The 21,870-nt window shown below is 41.8% G+C and overlaps 1 protein-coding gene across 1 annotated transcript; it reads left to right on the forward strand.

The window, feature by feature from the left end:
- Positions 1–1,232: 1,232 nt before the first annotated feature.
- On the forward strand, positions 1,233–4,493 carry ido1 (indoleamine 2,3-dioxygenase 1). Its single transcript, XM_037778415.1, has 10 exons — positions 1,233–1,389; positions 1,822–1,917; positions 2,005–2,124; positions 2,677–2,795; positions 2,902–2,916; positions 3,003–3,102; positions 3,246–3,363; positions 3,445–3,496; positions 3,585–3,733; positions 3,816–4,493. Exons 1-10 carry the CDS (start codon positions 1,297–1,299, stop codon positions 4,220–4,222), a joined length of 1,269 nt encoding a protein of 422 aa, XP_037634343.1. The 5' UTR covers positions 1,233–1,296; the 3' UTR covers positions 4,223–4,493.
- Positions 4,494–21,870: the final 17,377 nt, after the last annotated feature.

Here is a 21,870-nt window from a genome sequence, read left to right on the forward strand (position 1 = left end):
CATATTTACAGTTTCTAAGAGTGATTATTTTTTCCCAAATCAAATATTTTTGTCAGCAGATCATTTCTGCTCAGGGGAACAGAGGAATCCATTAAATGGACATTTTCATTCCATAAGAAAGCTCCAAGAAATTTGATAGAAAACTGACCACGGGATGTTTTATACAAAGGAAGATGAAGATTATCAGCCTGTCTGTTCGGTAACTATGGAATTGAGAGTTGTTAACCAAACAATATTTAAAACAATGAGGTAAATCTGCATCCTTATAACTCACCTTAAAGACAAATGTACAGGTTTGAAGAATGTTGATGTCTTCATTTTTATCCATATGTAAAGCCAGTTTTGCTGTAATGTTCAGTCTGCTCCACCAGATGAGGCTGACAGTCTAAATTCCCTCCAATCCTCTCTTAAACACTGAGCCACAACATGAGCAGATATAAAAACAGAGCAAAGGGTGGAACAATTTCCTTCAAAATAAGAATAAATGGAAACTGAAATAATGCATTGTAATGCGACACATATTACATAATGATATAATAACATGTTGCATTTGTGTTGTAAGTGAGGGTCTTCTACTGACTTTAAAGGAGTCAGTAAATAGAAAAAAAAGAAGAAAAAGCTATGATATGTGGAAGATATAAGATGCTTGTATGAGGGGAACATGAATATGGACCAAAATATGAAACACAAGTACTCACAAGTAAAGCATAATATATAATGATGAAAGATGAGAGATAAATGCAACCCTGAATTTGTCAGTATGTGGACAGAGAGGAGAACATAACATTTGGTATTTCCCTGTTACTCGCGTTCTTAGTATTCAAGTTTTTTTTATGTTTTGGTCATTCAGCCACATAAGATTGTTTGCATGTTTGTATTGCTTATACAGAGCGGCAGGCTGCTTTTGCCGACTGCAAAATCAATTTAACATTGACTAAGTTCTCTTGTAAATGCAGCATTGTTACACATTCATAACTGCCTGCAGTATTTTACACAAAACATGAAGATTATCTTATACATAATAGTCTTGTCTTACTTGGCACATACTTAGCATCTCTATGGAACTAATGAGCAAAGTAAAAGCAGAGTCCTGCACAAAAAGGCTTGTGGAAGTGTACTGATTTGCCATACTTAACTTAGAATTGTGCAATAGCAGAAGTGAGGATTACATGTTCAACCATTATTGACAGCAGCTGTAAAGTGAACTCTGTGCCAGAGTCCAGACAGGTCGGGGGCTCTTGAACCGTTCAGATAGCCAGTCGATCGTCACTGACAGTGGGTGTCTGTTCCTTTCCCATGGCTGCTGCTGAACCAGACTCCAAACCTTCCTTCTCTCTGGACTCCTACCATGTCTCCGAGGAGCTTGGCTTCGTCCTCCCTGATCCTCTGGTAGGTGGATGGATTAGTTTCCTTCTCTTTTACAGTTTTTACCTTATACACAAGCAGTCATAATGTAATATCTGAATGTCAGGGAACCTTTATTATTTAACGGAACTTGAATGTAACTAATCTGTTCACAGTTTAGCAGTTATAAAACTGTGAACTCTTGACTGGTGGTATTGATTGGACTGAGGGAAATTGAAATGTGGCATTGTTCCTGTTTGCTTTGTTTAAATTAACGTTATTCTTACAGCAGCATGTGTTTGCCCAAGGGTCACTGTGGCCCTGTAGCAACATAAAACAATGATATGCAAATGTAGGTAGGAATTTTACAATTCCAAAAATTAAAATGCCATCACACAGCTGTGCACTGCTCTGTTTCATTTCCATTTGTCATGGGGATCAACACTTTGTTATGATGCTCCAACTTGACTTTCAAAGGAAGAGCTTCCACCTTACTACCAGCCATGGATGGATATTGCCCTGCGAGTCCCAGAGCTTGTGCACTCTCACGAGTTGCGCCTCCACATTAACAAGGTATAAGTGGGGACAGTATGCTGAAAAGGTCAATTCACTTTGTTCACTATGGAGCCATGATTTAGTGTTGCTACCCCGTCTGTCCAGATGCCACTGCTGAGCAGCCACCTTCTGCAGAAGCACCGGGAGTTACAGCTGGCCCACCTGGCCCTCAGCATGATGACCATGGGCTACACCTGGCAGGAGGGAGAGAACGACACAGTGGAGGTATCTCTTTCTTTTTGTGACTTTTCCCTAGAGATGCACTGATCTGATTTTTTCAGTCCCGATACCGATAGCAATACCTGGGCTTTGGGTATCGGCCGATACCGAGTACTGATCTGATACCAGTGTTTAGTTAATAAATGCATGCCTCAATGTGTGGAGGTGACTGGGATCATTCTTTTATGTGTAAGGCAACGTCAGGCTTGACTTAAACATTGCTTTCTTAACTTTGTAAAACAAAATGTAAGAAATAAATATATAGATCAAATATATAGAAAATAATAAATCGTACACCAGCAACTTGTTAAAAAATCTTCAAAATTATCAGGAATTACAATTCCAGTATATAATATATATTGCATATAAATATAGAATTGAATTGAATAGATCGGCCCCATTGTCACAGATACCCGATCCAGCTATTTGAGTCAGTATCGGCCCGATATCTGATCTGGTATTGGTATCGGTGCATCCCTACTTTTCCCTTCCCTATATCTCCCTGCCTGTTATCAGTTGCTCTGCACTCTACCATCTTCAATAATCTTCTTCTCTAAGATGCTGCCACATAACCTGGCGGTCCCGTACTGGGAGATATCACAGCGCCTGGGACTTCCCCCGATTCTCACCCATTCAGATGCAGTATTGGCTAACTGGAGGAAGAAGGATCCAGAGGGGTACGGACATGTTATCTTCTTCTGCATTTAGTTGAACAAGTGTCAGGTATAAATCTGCTCTCTCTTTCTCTCTCTTTCATGTTCATCTTTATGTCTCCTGTGCCAGGCCTTTTGACATGGAGTAAGTACATTTTCACTGTTAATTCGGCTCCTCTACACATAATGTACCGTGATATTATTATGTATGCAAAGGTTATTGTTTTGCAGGAACCTGGAGCTGCTGTTCAGCCTCCCAGGTGGAGACAGTGTGAAAGGTTTCTTTTTGGTTACTCTGCTGGTGGAGCTGGCAGCAGTCCCGGCACTGAGGGTGAATATATAACCAAAAATAAGTCAATGTAACACAATGTACTTGTGAGAAAAAAACAGGGCTTGAGTTGTTGTTTGAAAACTATTAAAGTCAAACGAGAATGAAATTGAGTAAATTTCAGACAAAGCAACAATGTGTTGCAGAACATTCCCGTTGTGATCAATGGAGTCAGGCGTGGAGACACTGAGACTGTGGCCAGAGCCCTGGAGGACATCAGCCAGTCTATACAAGACATGATAGATGCACTCAAACTGATGCAAGGTAATCACTCTAACTTAACTTAAAAGTATGAATGATCCCCTATCGACAAGTATTTTTTGATTAATGTGATTTTCTCTTAAGTGTACGTGGAGCCTTCAGTCTTCTATGGCATTATGAGGATCTACTTGTCTGGGTACAGAAATCTCTCTTTGTTCTCATTTCACTGATTCATTTGTAAAGTGAAACATGTTTTTGAAATGTGTGTTTGTGTCCATGTATAGGTGGAAAGACAACCCCTGTATGCCAAATGGGCTGGTTTATGAAGGGGTCCAGGCAGAGCCCGTGGAGTATTCAGGTGGCAGTGCAGCACAGAGCTGCCTGCTGCACTGCTTTGATGAACTCCTGGGAGTCAAACATGAAGCAAAAAGTGGTAAGGCGGCTGTTTTTCCGTTGATTGATTAGTGCCAGAGTGGTTTATGAAAGACTCATTGTGATGAAACTTCCCCTTATAGGTGCCTTTCTAACCCGCATGAGGAACTACATGCTGCCTGCACACAAGCAGCTGATCCAGGACATCTCGCTGCAGCCCTCCCTAAAGAGTTTTGTCAAGCAGCAGCAGCAGGCCAGCGAGCGGCTAAACCAAGCCTATCAGCACTGCGTCACTACACTGGTTGCTTTGCGCAGCTACCACATCAACGTGGTCAGCCGCTTCATCACTGTGCCCGCCGCCCGCGCCCGGCAACTTCGAAACCAGAGCCAGGTGTTGGAGGCGGAGGTGATCAGCAGAGCGCCTGCAGCGTTAGAAGAGAGGGGCACGGGCGGCTCTGGCATCATGACCTTCCTTAAGACTGTCAGGGACCAAACTAAAGACGCCTTGCTGCCTGACAAGCAAAGAAATAAAGGCCCACAGCTAATGTGAGCTGAGATACACAGCAGGGTGCCGACTGCATCACATAAAACAGACTGTAAATCAGCTCTGATTACTTACAGTAACACTATTTTATATGCCATTAAAAGGATGCCTTGTGGCAGAGTGAGAGTAAGAAGCCTCCGTCGCTCGTCTTACATGTAGCTTTGTTGTGTCTGCAAACAAACCTCAGCTCAATATACATGAGTGATACCCATCATTCATGTCCAAACCATAATTCAAGCCATTGCTGTTACTTTCCATTAAATTCAACCACTAATTCCTCCTTTAATCTGAACTGGAACGCAAAAAAATGCATCAGACATCTGCTCCAGACCCACGTATCTTGAGGACATTTGGACATTAGACAGCTGAAGTCATCGCTAAACCCCCTTATTATTTGGGATTTTTTGAGATTCAGTTCAAGCACAGTTTAGAAAATAACAAAAGCGGTTTGTCTTCTGTTGCTTTGAAAATGAGGCAGCGGTTACCTTTTCTGTGTAATGACCCCACTAAGGTTACTGGTACTGGTTTAAAAGTAAGAACAATAATTGAGAGAGGCTGTCAAAAAAAACTAAATACTGCAATACCTAGTGAAACCATTGCAGGGCACTAAAGGGTAGCATTATAATTCACACCAAAAGAAGATTTCACAGGGTTTGCCTTTAAAAAGCTAAAACAGTGGGCAATACCTGAGTGCACCACCGTTGGTGCACTCAGGTATTGCCCACTGTTTTAGCTTTTTAAAGCATGCACGCCACTGATTTCGCCTCGTCACAAACAAAACGGACCTGATGAAATAATGTATTCATTATTAATAACAGTCATTTGAAGAGGTGTGGAATCTGCACCAGCCTGACACACTAAAGTATCGACAGGCTGGAACCTGACCTTTTCCTTTCAGAAAATAATCAGCCTTTGTTGCGAATTTTTACTCTGCAGCACGTCCTCACAAAGGGGTTGTCATGTCAAAGCACAATGCACAATGCAGCGCCGAGATGCATCACTTATCAGAGTGGTTACCTCAGCACTCCTGCCGCCCTCCTCCAGCCCACATCCAGCCCTCACATGCCCCGCTATACTTCCTGGACCGTGAGTGAGTGTGGAAAACCCAGAGAGCAATGAAGGGATGGATTGTGCCATGAATGGCTCACGCTGTGTAATCTTCACCTTCCCTGGCTCGTCTTCACCGGTGTTTCATTACAATAACAGCCTTGTAAGATCAGATAAGGCGGACGATGTGGCAATTAGACGTGACAATTCCCCCCAAACCTGAGCGATCTACTTTATCTTGCCCTCTTTCTTTTCACACGCTGGTTAGCAGAGAAAACAATTACATATGCAGCATGGCACGATTTTATTGTGAGAAATATATCTCTTTGAGAGTGCATCAAGACATGTTTTAAGCCATTTCATTCTGATTGATGTGTAGCAAATGCGTTAAAAAGTGAAGTCATTGGGTTGGTTCGTCATTCATGCTCTCATTCACCTCAAACCCTTCGCTCAGACACGTTTCACAACCTGAGAAACTGTCTGTAGGAAGGTGAGGAGGTGAAAGGTGAACAGAAAGGGATGGAGAGAGTTGGGTGGTTAAGAGGACAAATAGTGATTTCACATGTCACAGAGATCTGATTAGAGCCTTCTTCCACAGCCAAAGCAAATAATCCTCTTCCTTATTGCCTGACTGAGGAGGACTCCCTGACAACCCGCCGGTAAACACATGCCATCTCTAAGGATGTCTTCATTGTGTAGTCGGGGCTGGGCCTTTACAGCCGCTGAAGTTACACCTCGCATCACAACAGTGGCTGGTTTCAGTTTAGGACATGACACACACGTGTGCATGCACGGACCTGCTTGTTTTGTACTGACAATGCTGTGAGATATATTGCAAAATAAAAGTGGGTAAGGTGTCAGCTTTTAACATTAGATACAGTCGCAATGTTTTGGCTTAAAGGTACTAAATTCGATATCCAGAGCATTAATATAGCAGCAAACAACTATTTGCTATATAAAGATATTGTGGAGTAATGTCTACCTGATGCTCTCATTCGGCGGTTACAGCTGATAACACCGTCCCGACTGATGGCGCCGTTGCAGAAACGTAGCACCCACCCTCAGGTAACCCTGTTATCTTTGTCAGCACATTCGCAGTTGCCATGTTGAGAGCTGTCCAGAGGCAATGGAAACGCTCCCAATCTCATATTTAGCACCTTTAAGGATACAGTGTGTAGGATTTGGTGGCATCTAGTGGTGTGGTTGCAGATTGTAACCTACTGAGTACCCCTCTGGTAACTCCTCACTTTCCAAGTGGTGTCAAGTCTTCCTCAATACAGCATGATGTTAATTTAGTAAATTATGGTGCTATTTAGAGTCAAATAGACCATGAAGCAGGGTACGCTTTGGGGCGCCGCCATTGCCTATAGAAATCTTGCCTGCACTCGCTGAAATTGAGCCAATTGCGATGCATGACCGCCGCTTCAGTGACACAGCACATGTGTTATAACCCATACCCCAAGACCCATGTCCGCCCGAGACCCAGCCTCCTTTCCATAGGCCTTGGGCGCAGCTACCTTGTGATTGACAGGTCGTTTTCATCTTACAACTTTAACCCTTTCACAGTGTGTTTTCAGTTCATCGAAGTTTATTATAAACTTTTTGGTCGCATAAAAATGTCTTATTCAGTGTTCGGTTGTACTTAGCTCCACCCTCTTGTGTCACTTCTGGTTGCAAAAGACCAAAATGGCGAAGACCAAAATGACAAACTTGAGGCTTCAAAATGGCAGTCCACAAACCAATGGGTGACGTCACGGTGACTACGTCCACTTATATACAGACTATGGGCGGACTCCGTGAAGAGGACCTGCTCCCTATGTGGATATGAAGGGCTTATTCTAAGCTAACGAAAACAAAACAATTCTTAGTTTCAGGTGATTATACACTAATGAGAACGGTCTGTAGTATTTGAGTACGAACCTTCCAAGCAAATGCTATCAAGAATCAACTCAGCGAGCTAATAAGTGATTTTCCTCACGGCAAAGGGCATCTGGAGTCACTCATGTTTTCATGAAATCTCCTCAAACATCCATATTCCATCTATCAGAGTCGACAGGGTTACAGGCGTGGGTTCTCCTTTTGGTTAGACAATCGGATATCTGGGCCTCGGTGGTTAACCAGGATATCCTGGATTCTGTTATTTCAGAATTGAATTTATGATGCTGCTGCTCACCTCAAGCCAAGCAAAGCCAAGACCTTTTCTCACCCTGGAGGCGAGCAGCCACGATGGCAGCAGCTAGGGATTGATTGTCTTTGGCGTGCACATGATGGGCGGTAGCTGGGAATTAGGGGCTGTGTGTGCAGTGCAATAGGTGACTCTGGGCAATTTACCACTTTCTACTCATCTAGACATTACTATCTTTGTCAAACATCTATGTCTACACACCCACACGGGTCAGATATGTCTTCATAACTCACTTACTGATCAGTCTGGACACACCCTCAGTTAAATTTGAGCTCCATGTATTCTGTCATCACCATTCTTTTACAGCCAATATTCAAAATCTGTCTATAGAGGAAAATTAAAGTTTAGTCTGAAAGTATTTCTGACTTGTTCTTGTTATATATGATTCATTGAGACCAGATACTCATGTGGAACTCTCTTATTTTGTGGATCTAAATAGTCATCACCCTGACTCCCCCTCCCACAGGGCATCCATTTAGTGGTCTATACGAATTTAAAGATATATGTGACAGTTCACCCCATGGGCAAAGGTTTCTTTACTTATAGTGTTCCTAACAATGATCACCTCCAGACTGGTGAATCATCTTTCCTTTGTAGTACCTTCATTTGGAAGGTTTCCATAGAAGCCTCTCTAAACACACGCAAATGTAACCGACATTCACTGTGTTGCGGGTTTCCAGACTTCACTTTTCTGCCTACTTATCACCGTTAAAAGAGACATCAAGCACATCTCTCACCTACCCCGTCTTTCAATTCCTTATTTTCTAACCCCAGCTCCTCTTTGTTCCTCACTTTTGCGGTCTGTTAGGGCAGGTTAAAGGCTTTTGATGTAGTCATCTTACAGCAACTTTATCACTTCCTCCCCACTGACTCGACTGAAACGGCATGCCCACATGAAAAAAGAAAAAAAAAAAGGAGCTGTCATGTTCACAGCTTGAAAGGCTGCTTTTTCAGGTGTAGAATTACTGTTGTTGCCAGTGTTGACGGTCCAGCCCAGATGACGTCACTGACTTGACAGGAAAGCACACGTCACATTGCAGCCTTTATTCTTCCAGGGAAAAACTTGTGACATTTTTGGCCCCTGTGATCAAGATACTGCATCACCCTGCTTTGAACTGCATATCCTCTCGGCTTCGCATCCGACGGATGGTCACATTACATCCTTGTTTAGCTGGATAAACGTAGGAAATTGTCTACAAGTGTTCAGATGACTCGGTTGTGTCTCTGCACTTAGGCACAGTGGTACTTTGAGCTAAATCCATTGTCACTGTGCAACGTATCCTCATGCAACGGTTCCATTTCTTATGAAAAGTTATTCCTTGTTCTTTTCAAAATAAAACTATTTAGTTAGGTTTAGGAAAAGATTGTGGTTTAGGTTAAATTGACTCTGGAAGTGATGTATGTACAGAACTTATGGGACAAATAAATCAACATTGACTTCTGGTTTCACAGGATATGAACAACAGTCTCCTGGGTGACAGTCCTGTGTTTTTTGACCCACTCATCCACCCCGACCTTCTCCCTACGCCCCATTGGTCACTTCATACTTCACAATTGCATGGATTATTGATTTTGTGGGATATATACAAATTACAGTCTTACAGTGCATTTGTTTTTCGTAGGTATATCTACGAATGGTGTATGAGAACAGCCTGCATTGTGAGCATGCCAACATGCTGATGTTTATGTTTACCATATTCACTATTCATATTCAGTTAAAAGAGATATCAAACTCATCTTTCATCTACCCCGTCTTTCAATTCCTTTTTCAAATCCTTTCAAATGTTCACCATCTTAATGTTAGCATTTGCTAATTGGCTCTAAACACAAAGGCTGAGGCTGATGTGAATGTCATTAGTTTTGCAGGTATTTGGTCAAAAAGTATTGCACAAATTGAAAATTGAACCTGATGATATAGCGCTAGATGAAAAATGAATTGCAATTCATGCTGAGTCATAAATATCTGAACCAATTCCAACATTTTTCAAGACATTTCACTTAAAACTAAAATGTGAATCACATGGTGGGGTTTGAGGAAAAGTCACTGATGATCACCCAAGTCATAAGGATACATCGTCAGGGGACTATGAATTTCCGTAGAAAATTGCATGGTAATACATCTGATTGTTTATGAGATATTTCAGTTTGGACCAAAGTGAACCAACAGACTGATCAACGTTGCCATCCCTAGAGCCATGCTGCTTGGATAGAAAGTGTCAAATTAATTGACTAAATAAAAGTTTTCTCACTTCTGAGAATGACATTCATTTGTTATTTTATGCCTCTCCTTGTCTTGAACACTTTAGGACGGCTGTCTGCATTATTTTTCTGTGTCCAAAAACGTATGCAGGGTTGAAATACTGTCCTACAAAACACTTGTACTATAGTGACCTCCAGCAGCTTATTGATCTGTCCCCATTTCACTCATGTTTCAGCGAAAAATTTCCTCTCCTCTTTCAAAGAAGTGAACTTACTCTTCCATAAATACTATGAAATACGCTCTGACAAGGTTAATTAAACAAAGACATTTGGCCACTACAAAACTGTAACCCCAGTGATCTGCTTCATGCTGTCACTGTCTTCTTTCTTTGTAGTGGCTGCTGGCCAGACAGTGAATCAAAGGAATTAACCCATTATCAAAGTCAGTGAAGAACTCCAGATTTGTTTTCAAGCCACTCTACAATTGTGGAAAGTAATGAAGTTAAAGGTGCAGTGTGTATGATATGGCAGTATCTAGCGGTGAGGTTGTAGATTACAACCAAGTGAAACTTCTCCCGTGTGCCAAGCATGTTGGAGAACTTAGTTTCTCTTAGTTTCTCTGTTCTGGGCTACTGTAGAAACATGGTGGCCAGCTCTGTGAAGAGGACACGCTCATTCAAAACAGCTCATTCGAAGGTAACGAAAACACAATTCTTATTTTCAGGTGATTATAAACTAAAGAAAACACACTTAATATTATATTCCATTTCTGCCAGTAGATCCCACAAACTGCTACACACTGTTCCTTCTAAAACAAGTGAGGAGAGATGATAAAAATACACATGAGTATGACTTTCACTCATAATTATTTCAGAGTAATTTGTTCCTACAAGGTTTGTTTTTACATCTTCAGCTGTATAATAAATACTTTTATTAACACAAATTCCAGTCGACTTAAATTACTGAAAGACAAACAGCAGAGGATCGTTTTGGAAGAACACGTTCCTAGTAAATGATTTCCTGTGTGCTGTGGGTCCCTCTACAGTAATTGAACTGTAGCCTAAGTGTTATTAGAGCAGGAAGCGTCGCAGTGACCAAAATGCCCTTACAATTCAGTTAGACTTACTGAACGGTTTCCCCAGAGACCTCAACCACACGTTTTAAATCAGATTTCGATGGCAGCTAGAAGAATACGTGACATTCAGATGGCTTTCCTCACAGGATTAGCAGAAGCCCACACGCGTCACAGCCTTTTGTCTTAAAGGTTAAGACAACTTTGAGCTGTGTGACGGGGAATACAGCTCAACCTCTCACCACGACTGACTCACTAGTGGCCCAGCCAGGTGCGAAACAGACAACTGTGCGATCCCACACACACTCCCACACACACACATGCAAATGCACTTAAATGCGTAGACACACGCCATGCCCAAATGAGCACACATGCATGCACGTGAAGACGCACATTGCCTCTGACCTACAGACAGAGATACCTTGTGTGTCTGTGTGTGTGCGTGTTTACTCCCACTTTCCCCACTTGGCTTTCCTCTCATGCCACATAGCTATTGTCCTCCTTCTTCTCGCTCTGCTGATTGACTTCCTCTTCCTCTGACTTGTCGCTAATGTCACCTTCCCTGCTGGCGCCCACACGCTCATGTTATCAACAGCTTCTCATCCGGGTTACAAAAATACAGGAAGTTCCCCCGGGGTTCTCCTGCGTGGAACATGGATGTATTGGCGTGGAAAAGAAATGTCCATCTTTCTCCCTGTCGCACTCACGTGTATCCCATGCTACATACTGTATAGAGACGCCAACATCAACAAAGACTCGAGCTTTGCCATATAGGTTGAATGACAAGCCAACACTGGCAGGTCAGATTTCACTGATTAATAAAGGCTTCCAAGCAGTGAAAAGAAAAGTGCTGTAATTCACAACGAAATTGTTTTATGGCAGTTAATCAATGGGCAGCAGAAAGAGGTCTTTCTTCCCAGACCCTTGCTGCAGTTCAGTCGTGGACACTATGTACTGCGATTTTTGGACACGTAGTCCAGTTTGCTTTTTCTGCATGGGATAAAGCTCATTAATCCACATTGGCGATGGCTTACTTATGTAAGAAAAAAAAAGGGGGCTTCCTTTGGAGTGCAGCTACCGAGAGCTGGAATGAAAATCCTAATCCCAAACTTCCCAGTAAAAACATTCCACTTCCTCCCAGGCGAGATCCGGACTTGTTCGCATGCAGAGCCGACGCAGGCAGAGGGTGGGCTGCTCCGACCGGGGGACAAGCTGGAGACAGACGGGGTCAGGCAGATGGGAGGAACGGTCAGGTGCAACTTACAGGCCTGGGGAGATCACTGACATGAGGCAGTGCTGTTCTACCAAGGACACGAAGAAGTATGAACAGATTTGTTCTGTTTATGTCAGCTAAAGAATATTTTCAAATTGGTCAAAAGTGGAGGACTGGATCTTACTGTGCTATTACTCAAGATGAACGTTTGAGTCTTTGTTCAAAAGAGTAACAAAACATCAGACAGAGGCATCATACATTTGTTACGGTACTGTCTGTATACAACAGTCTGCAACATTCACTTACCTGTATAGCTTTCAGGGGGAATACATAGACTGTATGTAAGTGGACGGAGTCACTGTGACGTCACATATTGGTTTGTAAACAGCCGTTTTGAAGCCGCGAGTTTGGCATTTTGGTCGTCGCCATCTTGTTTTTTTGCAACCAGAAGTGACACGAGAGGGTGGAGCTACAACCAAATGCTGAATAAGACATTTTCAGGCAACCAAAAAGTTACAATTAACTTTCATGAACTGAAAACAAACTTTGAAAGGGTTAAAGTTCTAAAATAAAAACACAGACAACTCCCAGACCGGACAACGCCATGGTAGCGACCTGTCAATCACAATGTAGCGGCGCCGTAAAGCATACCCTGCTTTATGGTCTATTTGACTCTAAATGGGACCATAATTTACTAAATGAACATCATGCTGTATTGAAGAAGACTTGAAACTAGTGATTGAGACCATAAACTCATGTTTACAATGTTTACTGAGGTAATAAATCAAGTGAGAAGTAGGGTCATTCTCTCATAGACTTCTATACAATCAGACTTCTTTTTGCAACCAGAGGAGTCGCCCTCTGCTGGCTATTAGAAAGAATACAAGTTTAAGGCACTTCTGCATTGGCTTCACTTTCACAGACCCAGAGGTAGCCCACTGGGTGAATAGCTTTGGCATCTTCTTTCATTTTCATTGATACTGCCCACAACAATTTAAGAAGGTCAAATACTGTTCTAGCATCCCAGAAACTCTACTTTCTTTGCCCAGATTTCATGATTGATGGAAACCATATTTATGCATGATCACTTTACAGGCAGCAAGAAGGGTTAATTACCACTAAACACAAAATACAGCTGATGGGAATGTCATTAGTGTTGCAGGGATTTGGTCATAAGCAGAAGTATTAAACAAATTAAAATGATAATCTGATGATGGCACTAGAGGAAAAATTGAGGTATGAATGTTAACACCAAATTTCATGACAATCCATTGAGATATTTCAGTTTAAGACCAACTGACATCCACGGCTAAAAAGCAATAGCCTGGTTTGGTTGCCTTGGAAACTATCATCACTATATTTATAATTGAATTGTGTAATTGTGTTTCAGGACAATATGTAACAACAGATTAAACAGAAATATTGGTTGATTGACACCCCGGTCACCATGTAGCTGTTTACGGCCTGAAAAGCCTCGTGCACTGGTTGGACTGGTCATGTAAGAGCACATTCAGACCTTTCGTCTAGTCCTGAGGTCGGCCTTTTGCTGCCCACACAGCGTGCGTCTACTTTGCTCGTCTCTGTTCCCAAGGCATCATGTCCTGAAAAGCTGTATTCATAAAACAAACTATTACAATTTGTTCTGCCAAAACATGTTCACCTACGCCAGAAACAACTAAATTTAGATTTAAGACGTTGTACTTTCTGCCATGTAATTTACAAAATTGGGGAAAGCCAATATTGTTAGCTTCCGCAGTGGGCTTAATGCAAAACATATAAATAGGCGCTTGCCAAATGTACGCTACTTGTTAAGTATTTTCATGGATAAAATTAGTATCTGAGAACTAAAATATTTTTCATTGCAAAAATCAGGAAATCCAAAAAATATTGTTCCAGCTCTGTGAACCTCTTATGTGGTGTCATCTGGATTACTACTGTGGAGTGCAAATATACAGTAGTAGAACCAAAAGTTCTCTTATTTCTGTTGTGTAATTATATAATCTAGTCGGCTGCTGTATAATCAAATAACTGAGCTTGTTTTAAATACCCTGAGAGGGCCTTTGTGCTCAGATATTTATATTAATCACTATACGCAGAGCTGACAGACAGGAACACAGTCTTTTCAGTACTTTTGTACAATTTTTCAGACATCAAATGGCACCTTACCAGTCTTGGGCTCTCCCTCCAGGTTTCTTTGTTTACATTTATTTTTATGCTTATTCATTCTTACTCATTTGTATGTGAGTTACTTCCAGGAGTTTCATTCTGTCTCCGCACACAATCTTCAGTCTTTCTAACATCGTGTGCAGCATCGCACGCTGCTGGTTATTGCTCTCCATTAAATTAAATCTTTCTCCAAAAATAATTCACTAAAATGATTCTCTTCTGTGTCAAGACAGTGGGTCTGGCCAAATGCTAATTCAATAACTTTAAATAGGCTTGATTGTAAAAAAAAAAAATAGGTTGACAAATTGCAGTGTTTGGCATTTTCTCCTTTTCTTATTCGGAGAGGTATACAGTATATTGGAGTCAGCAGTGCAAGCAGCAACAGCACGCACACACACATACTGTACACAGGAAGTAAATCCTCCACAGCAGGGGCCGAATCTTCACTTTTCAACACCAGTCTCTAAGCGAGAGAGGTCTATAAAAAGTTTATGACCCTTAGCAGACTGTGGTAACACTGCAGGGCACTGTGACCTGTTCAACACATCCGAATATTCAAGATTACGGAAAAAAATTCATATGATGTAACCTGTGAGAGTACTAATCACATTTGTAAATATTGAAAAACTAATAACTATCAAACCGAGAATGGATATCATACTGATGTTGATAAGTCTAAATACACACTAATAGCACCTGATGAAACTTAAAAATGCTTTATACGATGTTCAGGGCATTAATATAGCAGCAAACAACTATGTGCTGTGTAAAGATATAGAGGAGTAATGTCTACCTGAGCAGAGAATGAAGTCGCTCTCCCTCTGTGTGTGTTGTAATCACAGCTTCTCTGTGCTTTGTTGACATCGCCGGGCCAGCATTGTGTGCTTTTGTGGGGGTGGCAGTAGCTCTGTCCATAGGGACTTGGCTTGGCCGCTCCACACTGCTCTCATACGGCGGTTACATCTGATAACGCTGTCCCGACTGATGGCGAGCTGTTATCTCTGTCAGCACTTTTGCCGTTGTTTGCATTTTAAGCACCGTTAGCACTGTTGGCTGCGAGCCACTGGCTCGTAATCGCCATGTTGAGAGCCATTGAGAGGCAATAGAAATGCTCCCAATCCCATATTTAGCACCTTTAAGTAAGCATAACGTTTTACACTTGTATCAGATCTTTGTTGGAAAACTTGTGTCTTCATAAAATAGCAGTTTGACAAACAATAACATTTCCGGAGCATTCAGGTTAATTTTGTGGCGTTTATCAACGAGTGAAGTTTGCTCAGTTGTCATGGAGATGGTCATTATCACCTGACCTAAGTATGATATCTCAGGTAACATATTGGGGGAAGACTGTAACCCCTGTCTCCATCTGCTGATGAAAGCTACAAGATGTGGCTGAAAGCACATGCACATTTCCAGTAAGTGGAACTTCAAATCAGCCTTGCATTCATTCTTTTTTGTTATTATTGCATTTTTAGTATTATATAATATAATATACATATTATATGTATTATATTCTGGACATTTACGCAATTTAATGCAACACACATGAGTTCCCTTGGAATGAAATGTGCTTTATAAATTTAATTGCCTTGCCTTGTCTTAAAAACGGATGCTGGGACAGCGTCGCTGTTTACACAAGAGTTATAGGCTCATCAATGAAATAATCTTTAAAAAATAAAAAAGACAGAGCTGCTCTTCCAAAACTCACTTGGCATTTACCCTTCAATAAACCCAGCAATAATGGAGAAAATCTTCATGTACAGAGGGATAGATTAATGTTCATCCTCCAGCATGAAAGTTTGTCAAGAGGGGGTGACGTAAAAACACAACAGGACATTGTGTCCCTGTGCAGTCCCAGCATACAGCATTGTGAAAGGCAGATGTACTTTTATTGAGCTGATTATCCTCCAGCACATTGTCCCGCTGCGAGGGATGCTTGTGCCTCAGCTCCGCCGTAGCAGTACGCTGCTGAGTGATGTTTATGGGGTTCAGTGACTTTTTGTCTCCCTCTCAGCTCAGCACATACTGTTCAGTGTACTTAGTGGAGTGGTGAGTTTGTTTCCAGCTGACGACTTTGTTACATCTTTTTTTCTTCTCTTTGAACATCTGCTGCAGAAATGCTGCAAAATGAATCTTTAAAAAAAGGATTTTACAAGATAAATTTTAAAAATTAAACATTTATTTGCCATCATTTTTATAAAACGGTTGCTATATTGTGACAGTAGTACATGAAACAGGTAACCTGAAAATAATCATGTGCCTCTGTGTCCTCCGGTGTCCTCCGGTGCTCCTAACGGCATCTGCAAGATTTCACATACTGGAGGAAAACAACCAGTCAGAGCTGATCTGAGGTCAGCTGTCCAGCTGCCGTCTATGAGAGCTGTCAATCACTCGCGAACTCCAACCAAACTGTCAAATTAGGCCGCGCTGATCAAATATGAATCAATATTGTGTTACGTTAATGCCTATTTCTCGCCTCAAATGTTTTCAGAATCATCTTGTAGTGCACGATTTAGCTGTAAAATGAGAAAGTTTGTGAAATCTATTGAAGGAACGCCAAGTTCTGGTAACATGACCAGAGCTCAGCCAATAGAAATGCTCTCTCTCTGAAATGACCTGCGATTGGTAAAAGTCTCCCGTCATGGGGCTAGATTTTTTAAAGCCTGAAAACAGAGCCATGAGGAGGTGCAGAAGTTTAGTTATCTCTCTGAAGACTTTAATTACAATATGCTGAAAGGTTATTATGGAAGTTTTGCCCAATGATGCCAAAAATATACTGCCTACTGCCACTTTAAGGCCCTCCCCACGCCACCACACCCACCCTCAGAATTTCCACAAAGCACTTAAAAATCAGGAAGATTCAAAATGACTTAATAGCTGCGTGTTTTCATTATGAATTAAAAAAAAAAAAAAGTCTGGAAACTGTAGCAGTTTCGTCACAACAACAAATGAAATCCATACCTGTGTGTTTAGAGTTCTGAGAAATTATTAAAACAATGTTGTGGGAACCAGCGTCAAGGTCCTCTCTGGATAATGGGACAGGATGTGCAGTCCTCACCTGCTGGCCTGGCACCAAGCAGACCCAGAAGAAATTATCACGCAGCGGCTTGAATTAAACGGTCTCATGCAGACAAGTTTGTTCCATTAACAGAGGACCACGGAGACAGGCATGTTTCACCATGTTCCTGTTGTGTCTGAAGTTTTAGGGGGCATGCTGGATGCCAATTAGAGGGTTTGTAATGTGATTTAGGTGGAAGGGATCTGACGTTTAAGGTAGAATGTGGCGCTGCAGAGAGCAGCATTAAATTTGTCAAGAGTGATGGATATTACCGGAATGACTAGTTTCAACTGGTTATTTTAAAGTTATTATGTAATTAATCTCAGCTTTCTTTGCCAACTTCTACATCAGAAACTGTCTGTCCTGCTGTGTGTTTAGTTTCATTAGCTGTTAGTTCTGTTAGCCAAACACAATGCAGGTCTCCGCTGCCGAACCAGCTGCTAACAACTAACCCTCCTCCTACCGACACGAGAAGACACGCTTCCATTCTAAGCGCCGGTCAGTGCACTTGATTCAAACAAAAGAAAACTCACCGAAACCGTCTTGGTTAGTCTTTCCACTATTCTAACAATTACCAACTCTGGTTTGGTCAAAATAACCCCCTAATTCATTGAGTTCGATGTGAAAATATGTGGATTCTACATGGTTTTTTTCTACCCGCTGTGTAGCGTCTGAGCGGCTCTCATTCTTCAGAGGCAGACCATTATATAACAAATTAAAATGACAAAACACCAATTGGCGATACTGCCCAGCGGCTGCTATCAGCTAAAAGCTATAACTGTCCTAATGCCGACACAAGAAGACACGCTCCGTTGTAGTCAGGGCTCGGTTGAGTTGGTCATTTGCTAAACGGTGAACACATTACCCATGGTTCCCGGGGTGCCGTTAGTCTCTAACCCTGTTTTAAACAAACACTGCTGTACTGTTTGATTCAAGAGTCAAAAGAAGAGTCCAAACTGAAGCAGGTAACTTGTGTCCCCTATACCGGCCGGTTAAGGGTAGTGTGTCAAAGTGTGAATCACTGCTCCCACAAGAGGATCAGCAGTATGCCAGTAGCCGTGGACAGACAGACAGAAAGACACAAAAATGCACACACACATACGACCTAATACATAATCTCCTGGCGGAAATAATAAAAATGACAATAGCTGCTTTTTACTAGTATTGAAATATAGGTGACAAAAAACCTGCTGAGTAACAGTTAGAAAGGAAATCCAAGCATCCCACTGAGCACTAAAAAGTGGACATCCCCTACGTTCTTCTCATGTTGTGGATAATTTCCATGATAGTATTTTTCTGCCTAATGTGAGCTATGATAACATCAGACAATGCATGTGTGAGATAAAACCCAGACCCCGAGGAGCCAGTCCAGGTATATAGAGCTCAAACAAGAGCCAACATGTACAAGCAAGGAAGTCCGGGGTGACGATTGAGATCTTGAGGATGATATGATGGTCCATGTTTGTCACTTTTCCATGAACGATACTCAACCCTCATACATTTAAAGATTTAACTAAAAGCATAAATCGATATCCCTGTAGGGTCTTGCCACTTCGACACTAACCAAGAGTGTATAGGTCCCTAAAAAACCTGAGACCTTGAAGATAATCTGCATGATAAAACACTGTTCTCATTTGTCTCACATGACTGGGTTTTTGTATCCACGTCTGAAGAGTTTGCTCTTGCCATTCTGCCACAGAAGCAGTGAATGGACTCATATTCAAAATGGAGTCATTGAATCCCGCAGCTGATGTCAAGAGTAAGATAGAAGGCTATTAAATCTCTCAAGGGAAAATAATGCAAAGTAAAGAGTCTGCAGCACCGAGGGAGCCGATAGCATTTTTCCTGTGGATAGGAAAATGGAGCAGGCTCTGTCCTACATCGCTGGTGGGAACGTCTGTCAGCAAGCCACAGCCGGGTCACATTAACTACCAGTTTTCCCACAATCTGGCCTTTATTAGAAGGGCTATTAGCAACCTTAGAATCAGGTAGATCTGAACTGCCCCACAGAGAGAGCAGTGAACACTGCTTAATTCATACAGGACGGCCTAAAAATATCTATGACATGATGCCAAGGAAAGCAGTCAGTTCCTCCGCTTATCACAAAGGATGTTGTTGATCTTGCGGATGGTGGTAGAACAGCAATATCCAGTTAATGTCAGACAGGTTAATAAAAGGTTGCTGGTTTGAATTCTTTATTCTTTAAAATGAAAGCTTTGATCCAGAGTTGAGGTGATACAGAGCTGAGGCCAGAGTGAGGCTTTGAATCTCATTTGTAACGTGGCCTCGGTCCAGTTTGGTTTGGAAGAGGATCTGTGACTCAACAAGAACACACACACCAAACGTTTTGCTCTCATAACCCAGAGGAAAGCACCGTTCCCTGTTGCCTCGCATCACTTCCACCTTATTCATGTTGAGTCACAAAGCAGCAACAGGGAAGGATATTTCCCACTTTACAAGTAACTCATTGTGGTTTTCTTGGAAGCAATGTTTGACAAAGATAAAGTAAACTCCAAACCGTATCACTTCCACACTTTCTTTATATCAGGCGCCAATTGTAAAGTAGGGAATGCTCAAATTAACGGCTTCATTTTATCACATTACCACTCCCAACAACTTTTAAAAACACGTACAAATCCCCCTCTTGAAGTTGTTAGAATCTCAGCATGAGTATGATGGGGATGTAACTTATTGATCAATATAAAGTTAGCATGGTGCAAACACCATTAACAGTCCAAATGAGTTACGTTAAGTTACTTTCTGCATCAGGGTGGCACCGAGGGTGCGGATGACTTAAATTTTGTTTGTGACCACTGCACACACTGTACGCGCCATCCATAGACTGTATATAAGAAGTGGACATAGTCACTCGTAGTTTGTGGACAGTTTTGAAGCCTCGATTTCAGCATTTTGGCCTTCGGCATTTTGGTATTTAGCCAGTCACCATCTGAGTTATTTGCAACCAGAAGCGACACCAGAGGATGGAGCTAAGTAAAACCGAACGCTGAATAAGACATTTTAAGGCAACCAAAAAAGTTTAGAATTAACTTTCATGAAGGGAAAACACACTGTGAAAGGGTTAAAGTTCTAAGACTAAAACATGAACATCTCCCAGACCGGACGACGCCGTGGTAGCGACCTGTCAATCACAAGGTAGCCACGCCCTAAAGCATACCTGCTTTATGGTCTATTTGACTCTAAATGGGACCATAATTTACTAAATGAACATCATGCTGTATTGAAGAAGACTTGAAACTAGAGATTGAGACCATAAACTCATGTTTACAATGTTTACTGAGGTAATAAATCAAGTGAGAAGTTCATTTTCTCATAGACTTCTGTACAATCAGACTTTTTTTTGCAGCCAGAGGAGTTGCCCCCTGCTGGTTATTAAAAGAATGCAAGCTTAAGGCACTTCAAATTGGCTTCACTTCTCAGACCCGGAGGTAGCCAACATGTGTGAATATATGCTGTTTTTGGACTACATCTTTTTTTAGGATTTAGACGTAGACTTGAGATGCCAACAGTTCATGCACGGACCCTTGAGGACATGGGCAGATGATGAAATTTACATGACAAATGTCTAACGCAAGTACTTACATAAAAGTATAAAGAAGAATGCCCTTTAAGCACGTGCATGCATACAACTGTGAAAAATACTGTGGTTACGGAACAGGTCAGAAACAATCTGATAACTGGCTTGACTTGGCAGTTTCAAGGTTTTTAAATTCATGCTCATTAGTCATTATAAAACCAATTCTGAGATTAATTTTGCAAGAATTATTAGGTCATACAACGGATCCCTTTGACTTTTACCAACCGCATGCTCAGTCAACAAAACAGCCAGTACAGTAAAAGTCTCTCTACACCCATGAAGTCCCTGTGCAGTAGGACAGTGTTATCCTTCATCTTTGAGGGAATCCTACTCCCTTTTACACTGTCTGCCTGTAGCCCGCGACTCCGAGCCACCAGAGACCCTGACTGCTCCACATACAATGGTTCAGTTTTCAGCATTGAGTAAACAGGGGATGTGGCTAATATTATCTGCACAAAAATAGACTTTCCAGCAAGCGGAGCGCAGAAAAGCAGCTGTGCATCCTGGGAGGACTGGAGAGAGGATCTCTGGGATGCTGATGAGTCCCAGTATGAGCAAGTGAGGATTGAACTGCTTTTCCCAAACACATGGGAACCAACTTAAGTGTGAAAGGGAAAGACTATTTAGTGCAGACTGAAGGGCAATGCGTTTGAAGTGTTCATGACGGATAGACTCGTAGAGGAAGAAACACAGGGTAAACAACGCAGTAACAGCAACAGGAGGAAATGAAGTCAAGTGAACGGGAAGCTGCCCAGCTTCCCGTTCACGATGTGAATAATTGGTGTTAATGATTGTGAGTGCTGAGAGGCAGTCGTTCACAGATTCTCGGTATTTGCACACATTTATCAGTAATGCTCTCACACATAACAATGTAATACTTTGTCATTTAATTGACATGTTACATAAGAAAGACTTTTTATTTCCTCACCTATACTTTAGCTCCTTCTGCTATGGATTTTTGCATTTTTATTCTCGATCATAAAAATCAAACTTTCCACAGAACGCAAATAAAGACGCACTAAAGTGAGTAACAGCAGGCCTCATATATTTAGCAAAATAACCAATACCTTCCAGGAAGGTTCACTTGAAAACCTCTGGCACCACACACGGCGACGGGGG

This window comes from Sebastes umbrosus, chromosome 8, assembly GCF_015220745.1.
Source record: "Sebastes umbrosus isolate fSebUmb1 chromosome 8, fSebUmb1.pri, whole genome shotgun sequence".
Taxonomy (NCBI): Eukaryota; Metazoa; Chordata; class Actinopteri; order Perciformes; family Sebastidae; genus Sebastes; species Sebastes umbrosus.